This window comes from Podarcis tiliguerta, assembly GCF_965153285.1.
Source record: "Podarcis tiliguerta genome assembly, chromosome: 13".
NCBI lineage: Eukaryota > Metazoa > Chordata > Lepidosauria > Squamata > Lacertidae > Podarcis > Podarcis tiliguerta.
Window position 1 is genome coordinate 30,019,103 of NC_139546.1, and position 12,637 is coordinate 30,031,739.

The 12,637-nt window shown below is 41.1% G+C and overlaps 1 protein-coding gene across 1 annotated transcript; it reads right to left on the minus strand.

The window, feature by feature from the left end:
• Window positions 1-384: 384 nt before the first annotated feature.
• Window positions 385-8,694, minus strand: LOC310662171 (vomeronasal type-2 receptor 26-like; the record flags this gene model as incomplete). The annotated part of the gene is made up of 5 exons (XM_083408942.1): window positions 385-1,286; window positions 1,557-1,683; window positions 3,372-3,593; window positions 4,684-5,532; window positions 8,449-8,694. 5 exons carry the CDS (start codon window positions 8,692-8,694, stop codon window positions 385-387), a joined length of 2,346 nt encoding a protein of 781 aa, XP_083265068.1.
• Window positions 8,695-12,637: the final 3,943 nt, after the last annotated feature.

A 12,637-nucleotide genomic window follows, 5' to 3' on the forward strand; every position in this document is an offset into this window, starting at 1 on the left:
ACAGTGGTACCTCAGGTTACATATGCTTCAGGTTACATAGGCTTCAGGTTACAGACTCCGCTAACCCAGAAATAGTGCTTCAGGTTAAGAACTTTTCTTCAGGATGAGAACAGAAATCGTGCTCCAGCAGCGCAGCAGCAGCAAAAGGCCCCATTAGCTAAAGTGGTGCTTCAGGTTAAGAACAGATTCAGGTTAAGTACAGACCTCTGAAACAAATTAAGTACTTAACCTGACGTACCACTGTATCTCTGTAGTTCTGTTATGTGTCCAATGGACCCCTGCACAAGTCAGGTGGAGACAGCCCTGGATCAGCAGGAGAAAAACCAGCAAACAGGAAGTCACATCAATATCTCAGAAGAAATATATGACCCAAGCTAATAACTTCTACTTATTTCTCTTTGCGAGGTACTTCTTGTTGTTCAGCTCAGGCTTCATGACAATTATATAACATTTAGGAAAAAAGATACAGCCCAATAATCCAGCACTAGAGGCTAAGATGGAGAAGATCTCCACAGCCACCATGTATTTTCCCTTTGTGCTCAGGTAAGTTGGCACAAAAGAGACCCACACACTGCAAAACACCAACATACTGAAAGTGATGAACTTGGCTTCATTGAAAGTGCTGGGCAATGCCCTAGCAAGAAAAGCCACAACAAAGCTGAAAAGAGCCAGAAATCCCAGGTAGCCAAGAACAGAATAAAACATAGGGACAGACCCTTCATTACATTCAACCACAATTTCTTTAGCCATAGTATCCATGTCCATATGTGGGAATGGAGGAGCATTAAGGAGCCACACAGTACAAAGAGCTCCTTGAATGACGGTGCAGGAGAAAACAATAGAAGCTGCCAGTCTTTTCCCCACCCAGTTCCTCATCCTGGATCCTGGCCTTGTAGCCATGAATGCCAAAATGACTGTGATGGTTTTTGCCAACACAGAAGAAACAGCCACGGTGAAGATGATGCCAAAAGTTGTTTGCCTTAGAAGGCAGGTCACTGTCTGAGGCCTTCCAAAGAACAGCAAGGAGCAGAGGAAGCAAAGCAAGAGGGCAATGAGCAGAGTAAACGTGAGGCCACGATTGTTGGCTTTGACAATGGGAGTTTTCTGGTATTTTATGAATATTGATAGCATCAAAGCTGTGATCACAGCAAATGAAAATGCCATGAAAGCTAAAGTGATGCTCAACTTTTCATCGTAAGACAGAAAGTGTAACATCTTGGGGAGACATCCATCTTGCTCTTCATTTGGATACTGATCTTCTGGGCAGTTTATACATTTGTCCATCTCTGTGGATGAAAAGGCACAATCACAAATCAATTCAATGAAACTAGCACATAGGTAAATGTCTGAATGAGAAGGAATTCTGGAAGCACAATCTTCACAATCATGCAGAAAGGGCATTCCACATGCACATATGGTGTTAGGCCTATAAAATTACAATAAACATATACAAAGTTTAACATTGCAAACTCAATTATCCAAGTCCACACAAACTTAACTGAGCCATGGAGGTGAAGAGAAAATGATGCGCATATGACAACATGGTTGATACTTGCCATTTGGGTTAGAAATCTTCCCTTCTGCACATGCGTCACAATCGTAGCAACAGAATGGCTCCCCCTCCTTCTTTTTTCTCACAAACCCTGGATGACACATGTTATTACACACAGAAGAAGGTGGTATCTATTCAGAAATGCAAAAAAAGAAATGGCTAATACATCTAATCGGGTGCATCAAGTGGATCTGTGTTACCAAAATTATAAGGCAAGTAGGGGTGTTTTGAATGAGATTTCCTCATGCCCAAATTAAAGGTCTCTTGAGTTGGATCATGAACTCTCTGTTGACCTGATTCATTCTGGTACTAGGGTGCCAAATGTTGCCACCCTCTTCAGCAAGTGCTGCATTTTTCCTGCATGAGTATATTTTACTTTTGGTTTTACCACCACCGTTATCTCCTTGCAGCAGAAACATAGGAAGGAAGCATAGGAAACTGCCCTCTACTTTGATCCAATTAGCTCAATATTGTCTTCTGCATGCATGCAAAACAGCTATGTTACCAATGTGTTATGGCTCTTCTGCAGGGAGAGATTTATTCCAGCACAAAGAGGCTATAATCCCCAGATTCCATGAGGTAGTCAGAAAACAAGTTGTATCAATGATTCTTAGAATAATAGGGTTTTAACGGCGCCGTGACATTTTCCCCACCCAACACTTTAGTGGAGATCAATAACCTCTACTTTAATTGGGATCAATAACCTCATTTGACCACCACCGCCCTTCCCACATGGGATTCAGTGAAGCAATATTTCTCTTTCATGGAGAACAGATTAATCTTTTAGCTGGTGCACAGCTGTTGTGTATACTGATTTCAATGGATCAGTCACATGGAAAGTAATGGCATCAGAGGTTGGGGGTGGGTTGGATGTAACACAAGTTCAGCCTTTCTGGGTCAAGATAACTGCTCCTACAATGCACAATGCACAAAGAATCACAGTTCTTACGATGGCTCCATTGATGCCTGAAAGAAGTCTAGTGCATAATATGATAAGGGACAAATTAAACATGAACTATTCCATATATTTCCACTTTAGTTATCTCTAGCTTTAACACTTCATAACTATTTCAAGGCTGTTCGCATCTTTAAAAAATAAGTTATAAATGACTGCCTTAAAGAAAATATATTTCAATTTATTTTTTAAAGAATAAATGCATTTGCTCAAGCTTTTTAATGCAGTTTTAATGCAGCTGTTCAACACTGCAGCTTAATCAAAAACAGCACAGAACAAACAAACAGGGGTGCTCTGGACTGATACAGACTCTCTTTTTGCACTCATCCCCCTGCCGCATGGCTCCTCAGAACACGTATTACCTCTACTACAGTTTTAAAAATAGGTATCTTAGTTGCATTCAATCCATTAACATCATATACAGTTGGGCACAAGTCATCTTCTCATATGGGAAGAATGGTCCCTAGAACGGCAGCCCCAAACTTGATTCCAGGTCCTACATAATTTGACAATAATGACATAATATTTGGCAAAATAATACTCTATTGCATACCAATAGTTCACAACTTTTGCTGTGCTCAGTGTTGACTGCTGGTGCTATGTACACTCCACAGAGATCTACCTAAAATTTTAAAAGGTAGCTAGAAATCGATTAGGTGAAAGTGAGGGTGGCAATGTGTTCTACACTGGAATTTTTTCATACATATGTATGAGATACTATTTTCAGATATATTTGTAAAGAATCTTAAAGCCCTAAATGATTGGATATAAATCTGGCAAATAAAGAGATGAATAAATACCTTGGGGATACCTACTAGAATATCCACTGATATTTTTTACCTGAAACCAAAATTCAGGCCCTACCTGCTTAAACACTTTGTGCCAAGTGATGATCTCCTCATTAATGGTGAACTGTCTGCCTCCCCATGGATCCATCCTCCCTACTTTCACCTTCATGAAAGATCGATTTGGGAAAGTAACCCAGTTTATAATATCAAATCCACTTTCTAATTCACCTTTTTCATTCAGAGACACCTGGCCACCAATGCTGTTATTAAAAAAGATTCTCCTCAAGAAGTGATGAAGCTAAATTTGAAGATGTAAAATCAGTTTTTAAGAAGAAGAAAAATAGAGAAAAGACAATAAGAATTTTTTTACTCCATCATTGTTTCTTTCTTTGTTTTGATGATAACTATATTCCACCTTTCCATCCACCAGGCTCTACAAGACTATTTAAAAACAAGATAAAGGCAATAGTTACAATTTAAAGTATATGCCAATGAGAAGATTCAATTCAGACACTGACTCAGTGCTTTGTAATGTAGCTGATTTAGAGACACCTCAATTTGACTCAGGAAATGGGGCATCTGCTTCATTTTGCCTTGCTCCATTCACTTCTGGGAAATCATAAATTATATAGAATTTCCTTTTAACAAAAAAGGGATAGAATTTGAAGGTACAGTAGCCCTCCCAGAGTTGGCACACCTGCCAAATTACTGGTGATTAGGATCAGGGATTTTCATGCTAGACGCCTCTAAACTTTAATGACATTTTAATGTACATTTTCAAGCACAATTCAAAGTGTTTATTTTGATGTTCAAAGCCCTAAACGGCTTTGGCCCTGTATATCTGAAGAAGCGTCTCCATCCCCATTGTTAACCCAGGCACTGAGGTCCATCTCCACAGGCCTTCTGGTAGTTCTCTCACTGAGATAAGTGAAATTACAAGAAACAGGCAAAATGACCTCTTGATAGTCACACCCACCCTGTGGAATACCCTCCTGTCAGATGTCAAAGAGTTTAAAAATCATATAAGTTGATGTAGATATCCGAAGGAAGCCCTGGTTTAATAAGCTTTTAATTGTTGATGGTGGTGATGATAATGGTGCATGGCCAGCCTATCCAATTTCCAGAAATGAACAAAATGAATATGGTGGTGGTCATGAAGATGGTGGTGATGGTGCAGGTCCAGCTTATATTATTTCAGCAAATGAACAAAATGACAATGTGCTGCTCCACCACCACCACCAAAGCCTAAATTACTGGAGTCACTGCCCATCGGATTCCACCACCTGAGGGAGCTGCTTCAGTCCGCATTATGGGCAGGCAGGTGGGCTGGCCCTGGTATTACACATTTTCTCATGACTATCAAAATCCTTTGGTTAATTAAAAATTACCTGCCATGGTTGTGAGTTTGGAAGTGCTGCCACTGCTTTGTGCTTCAGATTCAATGCATACATTGCATGTAAAGCATGGGCTAATACGTAGGCAGCGTTGTATATACTGTAGCTTTGGGGAGTCATGCTCATTTCAAAAAATGGTCCTGGAAGGCTCTCCAGCTTTTCCTGACCAGTGCAAGTTCCATTGCTCTCTACAAACTCCTGGGAATCCACAAGTAAGCAGTCAAAGGCCTGCTGCCAAAAGTCCTTGATAAAACTGTCTCCACTGAGTGAGTAAGGATTTAAAGACTGAAGGAAATGTTGAAATTCCTCTATCTGATTGGTATGAACAGCAAAAGACAAGGCTCCCTGAAAGACTTCTATACTCCAGTTTCTGTTAAACTGTAGTGCTGGAAAGTCCCATTGAGCTGTCAAGATCCATACTCTCCCTAGAGATGTCTCTACCATATTTGCTGTTTGTATTTGATACAGCAAGAATATAAAACGAAATACAGACAAAGTTTCTGCAAATACAATTACTGCTTTTGCTGTTTGCTTTTTAAGAAAGCAGGCCATGTCTCCTGTTGTCTGGTACTCATTAAGCAAGTTGGAAAAGTCTGTCTGGGATGGCATTCTGTCAGTGAAAGCCAAACAGATGCCATTCTGGGAAAGCTTTGGAACCAACGTCTGCACAAAATTCTCTCCTTTATCATTGCCTGATGTAACAATCCCAACCCATGTCCACTGGAAATGCAGAAGTAATTGGGTAATCAAATGATACTGATACTCTTCATTAGGAACCACACGGTAGTTGAAAGGGAACTGGGTTTTCATACTCTGAGAAGGACCAAATAAGAAATAAGAGACCTACAAGAAAAGAAAAGAAGAAAGAAAAGGGAAAATAAAATACAATATAATAAGAATCTATTGCTGAAAACATATCAGAAATGTAATGTGCTTTCTGTGAGGGTATAATGTAGAAATTCCCTCATACATCAACATATGTCACTCTTTTGTCTTTGTGCAGAGACATGTAAAATTGAACAGACCTCTTTCACTCCTTGAATGAAAGTTCACATCTTTAGTTAAACTGAAAACATATGCCAGAACACAGCCTTATTTCACACCACTCTTTATAGGGAAGACATCTTAGGATGAGTGGCCATACCGGACAATGTCACACCGGTTTTCATGGAAGGACACAATCATCTTGTGATGCTTAGGTGGAATCCTATCAGTATGTCCAGCTGACAACTTCAAAGGCCTTCATCAAGTTTATAAAGTTGATGTACAACTTTATAAGTTGTCTCAGATTTTAGCATTTCTCCTTATGCTGACACAGTGAGAAAGACACTGTTGATTGTTGACTTCTGAGCTCTAAAGCCACATCTGTAATTCAGGATAGACCCTGTCAGTGAGTGACTGCAGCCTATTGGGAACTACATTGGCAAAGGCTTTCCCCACAATACTCAGCAGTGAGATTCCATGGTAGCTGTTTCAATCATTGCAGTTACCTTAGATCTCAGGGTGGTTCACAGCATAAAAATACAATCGATAAAACACTGTTAGCAACTAAAAAAATAAACTAAATGCCACATGATTTTCAGCATAAATAAGGGGAAGAGCCATTAGGAATGGGGCATTCAATGGTTACAGGAGAATTGTACAAAATTGATAGGGATTTCAAGATTTTCTTGGTCATGTTTTCTGCTGTTTTGCTCTCTCGTTCACCCGCTTCTCCTCTTCCTGCTTTCTGTCCTCTCCCTGGCTCAGGAGGAGACCTTCCACCAGGGCCACTGCCTGGGAGCTGATCTTCACTCTGCACTCCCTGACTCAGCTCCCCATCTCTGGGGGGAGGATGGCCAGGAACTGCTCTAGGACCACCAGGTCCAGCATCCTGGCCTTGGTGTGCCTTTTTGGCTTCAGCCACTGATAGCAGAGACTGTGCAGTCAGCTGCAAGCCTCTCAAGGTCCCTTGGCCTCCTAGTAGCCAAACTCCCTGAACTGCTGGCAATGAGTGTCTTAGCTGACGGTGTCTCCACCCTGGATCTTCTGCACGGTTCCTTCCCAGAATCCTCCACTGCTCTCAACACTGCAAGAGGAGACGGTGGTGGTGTGTTATGAGGGATAAATTGAAGTGGACTTCCAGCACTTCTGATGGGATTCTGTCCTGCTTGGGGCTTTACCACATGTCTGGGAGTTGATGGCATTCTGCAGCTCAAGAAGGGGGGGGGGGCACCCGGTTCTTCCAAAACAGGCAGAGTCTGGACACTGTTGATTGCTGTTTCAGAGCCATGTTTTTTTGCCAGTATAGTTCTTGATAGTGCTGTGCCCATTGCGTTATCTGCTTGCTGCAATATGCTTTTCAGCACTGCAGTTTTCCTGATTGTTGGTCCATAGGCTTTCTTCATGCCTTCATATCACTAATGTATTGACTTGGACTTTAGGGTTGGTAGTCACCTTGCTTTGATTAAAATCAACCTTTCTAGGTTTCCAGCTATGTCACAATAGTGGTTGTTCCTCGCTTCCCTCCATGGGCAGCAGGGAAGTTCTGGCAGGGGAAAGTCAGGATTTATCAGGCAAAAATCCTGGCAATGTTCCCCAGTGGGGTCTGGGTTCACTGCATCTCGCTGTGTCGCTCAAGCCCATTTCTGGCAACTTGAAGGGCAGAATGGGTGCGACCTGGGAGTGTGTCCTTGCCATGAATGAGCCTCCATCTCTGGTCTGATTTGTGCTTGGTTCCTCCTTAATCTGGAATATTGGCGTTAATCAAAAGGTGCTTCTGGACCGGCATATGCCAATGAGCTGCAATCAATCAGCTGCCGAAAGGACTGGGCTTGGCTCTTTGAAGGTATCTGAATGTTTTCTTTGAAGCTTGAGAATCCTAAAAACAGCCAGGAAAGGAAGAGGGAGGACAAGGTGTTGTGTGCTTTCTTATGGTTTTAAAATGGTCTTGTCTTGTCCTTCGCTGCAAAATGAAAGAGATGTGTGTACCCACGGCTATGTTATTCTGTATGTTATCGTAGAAAAGAGGGGGGAGGCTTTTGATTTATGCTCAACAAGGAATTTAACAAGGTTTTATTATGCCCCCCCCCCTTGACCAAGGTTGAATGAACATTATTTAAAGTTATCTTTGGACTGGACCAGGAGTGTAGTGGAATAATGCAGAGAATGAACAATTGTCAAATAGATCTGGCGAGAGGCTGAATTTGAGGAAGAACTCCAGAGCGGACTTGGAGGATAGTAATTAATTTTCCCAGCACACCAAGTCTGAAACAACAATGCAAATGTATATAAAGGACTACACACGTGAAATGGATTTTATATTTATAAGATGTAACAGAGGCGCTGTTTGTAAGGAGAAAAAATGTGGTCAGCTGCAAGAATGATGCAATGGCGAATAAAGGTTGAAAACTGGACACTAAATAAGAAATGATGCAGCTACGAGAGGAAATAATTAATATATGTTTGCAACAGGAGCAGAAAACCTGATTTTAAGAAATTGTATTAAATCATAGTAATTTTGTTTGATTTGTAATAATTTGGAAAATTAATAAAAATAATTCAAAAATAAAATAAAATCAACCTTTCTAATTTATCTTGCTTTGGGTCTACCCCTTTCTTTTTCAGGTTACCACCAGAAGAGCACTGGAGCTAAGTTTGAAGAACCTATTTTACACTTGTGTATTCCAGGTATCATTAGGCAAGATATACCACAATAACAAGATATACCAGCCGCACTTCATTTTCCCTCACAAGCTTCTCCATGCCTCACATACATACCTGAGGAATCTTATAGGTGCTTAAGATGGTAGCCATGCAAAGGGAGGTTTCAGAGTCAAGTCCTCCAATGACAGCTATCAGATTCTTCTTTGTATCACACTTGTAGTTGGGTACCATTTCTTTCACTTTAAAAAGAAGGTTCATGGTAGTCTGGTAGGTCATCTTTTCATTGAAGTAGCTGTCATAGATATTAAATCCTAATGTAACATTTGGTAAGATCTTGGGATCCTCATTAATCTCCTTCATGGCAAACACCAAGGCTAGGACATGCTGATAATATTTTGTCACTACACTATAATGAAAGCATATGGCACATTGCATCATATCGCATTCAAATTTATGATGTGAATTACCCTACTATTTATGGATGATTCTGACAACAACAACATTCTAGATCAAGTCTACATTGTTCTTACACAGGCACCTGATATTTAACATGCACATCAGTAAAAGCTACCGCTTTAGAATCAAAGTTTCAAAAACATGAAGAATTTAAACAAAAATATTCTTGGTGTTCTTAACTGCTTTTAAAGGTAAAGGTAAAGGTACCCCTGCCCGTACGGGCCAGTCTTGACAGACTCTAGGGTTGTGCGCCCATCTCACTCAAAGAGGCCGGGGGCCAGCGCTGTCCGAAGACACTTCCGGGTTACGTGGCCAGCGTGATATCGCTGCTCTGGCGAGCCAGAGCCGCACACGGAAACGCCGTTTACCTTCCCGCTAGTAAGCGGTCCCCATTTATCTACTTGCACCCTGGTGTGCTTTCGAACTGCTAGGTTGGCAGGCGCTGGGACTGAACAACGGGAGCGCACCCCACTGCGGGGATTCGAACTGCCGACCTTTCGATCGGCAAGCCCTAGGCGCTGAGGCTTTAACCCACAGCGCCACCCGCGTCCCCAAATTATGTTTAAATATTGCAAGATGCTTTGTTTGTCTGATGTGGAAGGAAGCACAGTTGGACTCAAAGAATTGTAGAGATGGAAGTTACCTTGAGGGTCATTTAATCCAATCTCCCTCAACCAACCTTTTGTGAAAATCAAATTGTGTCAAAGCAACATTTATGCCTCCATGTTCATATTAAAAATCAGATTGTATAAAAGACAACAAAATTTCCAGAAATGAAAAGAACTAAAAGTAATGTGCCATTCCATATATTCTTGAAATATACATGGAAGAAAAACAAACAAAAAAGAACAGTGCATGACATATAACAGAGTATAGCTGATAAAAAGATCAGGTGGATATTTAGAAATCCATAGAGAAATGTGAATGGCAAAGAAATTGGTAGACTGTAGATCTCCTAAACAATTGTTTATACTCACAGTTGACCCACTGGATTTAAAGTATCTCAAATGCATTGATTCCAGTGATTCTTATCTGAGTATGACCAAACCTGGATATTCACAGTCTTTCTGTTATCTACCTATCTGATTATTATAGTGTGACCATGAATATTTTGGGGAGTAAAATGATAATTTCCTTACATGACATCTTCAATAAACATTAAATTGGGGTGTTGCTTGAAGGATATAGTGTCAAAAAAGGAGAAGAATTGTGAAAATATACTGCCAATGATGAGGTCACCTTCCTGATAATACTCATGTGGGATCTGGAGGGGATCTCTCATGATGCAAGTAAAGGGAGGTGCCTTGGAATCAGTTAGGGGAAGAAACACCAACCATACAATCAGTAGGCACACCATCAAGATCAGCATTACAACTGTAAGCATGAATCTTTTTCTTCTGTAACAAAATCCCCTGCTCCAACCTAATTCTTTAGTATACAGTGTTCCCCCATTTAAAACAGACAGTCACTATGTCTCTATATTCTACTGGCCAATGGTGACACTTTGTATCCTGTAAAACTCTGAACAGCACTGCTTGCCCAGCCTGTCACCCTGCAGTCTCAAAAACACAGGTGTGTTTTGTACCTGTCTTCACCTTGATTCCTTTTTATGAGAATAGTCACTGAAAATACATGTCATCTTTGGCAAGGAAGAGGATTGCCATAATTTTAGATAATTACAGGGTTCACAATTAGGTTCCCAAGGCATTCCACTCATAGAGAAAAGAAGAACTGAAGAAAACATATTTCTTTAGGGAAGCTTTTATTGTTTAACAGACCACTGTATTTGAATACTTTGTTGGAAGCTGCTCAGAGTGGCTAGGGAAACCCAGCCAGATGGGCGGGGTATAAATAAATTATTATTATTATTATTATTATTAGCTGTGTTTTGTTCATTTATTATTATTAGCTGTGTTTTGTTCATTTAGTCAGCTGCAACACTTGGAATTAGTGTGACATTGTGAAAGAAACTATATCCAGAAGCATTAGTTCTGGGAATTGATTTATAAAGCAGGGATAGGAAACTTGTAGCTCTGCAGATGTTATTGGACCCTCATTCCTTTAATCCCCAGAAAGTGTGGTCAATGGGGAAGGATGATGGGAGTTGTAGTCCAGTAATATTCGGAGGGCCACAGGTTCCTCATTCCTGCCATTGAGGGGGTGGGTATGATTAGGGTAGAGATCGCAATACAGGCCTAGGCTTGTTTACTGTGTTCTACACTGTGGTGCTTCTTATATAAATTTAGAAATTTCTTCTGGCAATGTGAATTGCATTAGGGTTGTCATGATGATTTCATATTTCCAGCCTTATAATTTATGGTTTATATCATCATTCCCTATCAGGATGTGATTACTCCTGTGAAGAGGCAACATAGCTGAACTGCAACCACTCTCAGGTTTATTTGGTACTGCTGTCACAGTGAATTTGTTACCATTATACATGATTGTAGATAACCTCCCATCCAAGGCATTATCAAGTTTGTAATTATGATGCTCATTCTCAGTAGCAATACAGTTTAGAAAGGAACTGTTACACAATATAATGTCAAATGTGAAAAGAAAATGGAGGACACTCAGATGACCCAAGGAATGCATGATCAGTTATAACCTAAAACAGCTACACAAAAAAATGCCACCTCATTCTCAGTAGTACCCCATTGTCCTCAAGCGGTTATGACAGCAATTTTTATCTGTACAGGGCCTTCTAGTGTGGCTGTCTTTGACTCTCTGAGAGCTATAAGATATTTTTTTTTCCAGCTCAGCACCTGTGTTTCTTTTTTAAAAAGAGATACCAGAAATTGAACATGATGATTTACATGTGTTCACAGATTGTTCTTTCATTGAGCTGCTTTCCTCTGTTCCTGTTACAACAGGACTTGCCTGCCCATGAGGCAAGGTAGGGTAGTGAGTGGCCTCAGGGTGGCATGCCATGCACTCCTCACCATCATGATTGCCTGGGTAAGTGGCAGGTAGCACATGGCAAGTAAGCAGCAGGAGTGCCATTCCTCCCAGATGGCGGGAAGGAGGGGAGATACACTCCTTGGAAGCTGGATCTGCCACCAATTTGTCTGCACCAGATCTATGGTAGCCAGCATGGTGCTTCACCAATGGCATGTGATGAGGAGGGTTCCTTCCTTTCCTCTTTCCCTCTTGTAGTGGATGGAGCCCCTCAATAATCACCTCCTGAGAATCAGCTCTGAGATTCATACAAGACCAGGGGACCTGCTTATTAAGTCACTGATTCTGTGAGGCATTCTGCAGGCTCCATAGCTACTTGCAAGGGCACTCTGCAAAATGTCCAAAGCCCCAACACAATGGCGGCGGCTATGACAATATGCAGGAAAGCCCCTTTGCTGGCAGAAAGAATGACCTGTCCTCTGCTACTGTTACTGTTGACTCATTCTGCTTTAAAATGATGAAATCCCTTTCTTCTTCACTGTTGAACAGCGCATAAGGCTTGGTTTCCAGACCCTTAATCATCTTGGTCACCCTCCTCTGCACACATTCCAGCTTTTCAATGTCCTTCATAAATTGTGGCAGCCAGAACTGGTCATAGCACTCCAGGTGTGGTCTGACCAAGGCAAAATAGAGTTATACTGTTTCTTCCCCTGATCAGGGCACTATACTTCTGTTAATGCAGTCCAGTGTTGGGCATCTGATTGTTCCTGTCTAAATGTACTGATTTATATTGGCCCCTATTGAAATTCATTTTGTAAGTGATGGTCCAGTTTTCCAGTCTGTCAAGGTCATTTTGAATCCTGATTGTATCCTCTGAGGTATTTGCTATCTCTCCCAGTTTGGTGTAACCTGCAAATTTCATGAGCATCCCCTCAATTCCTTGTTCCAT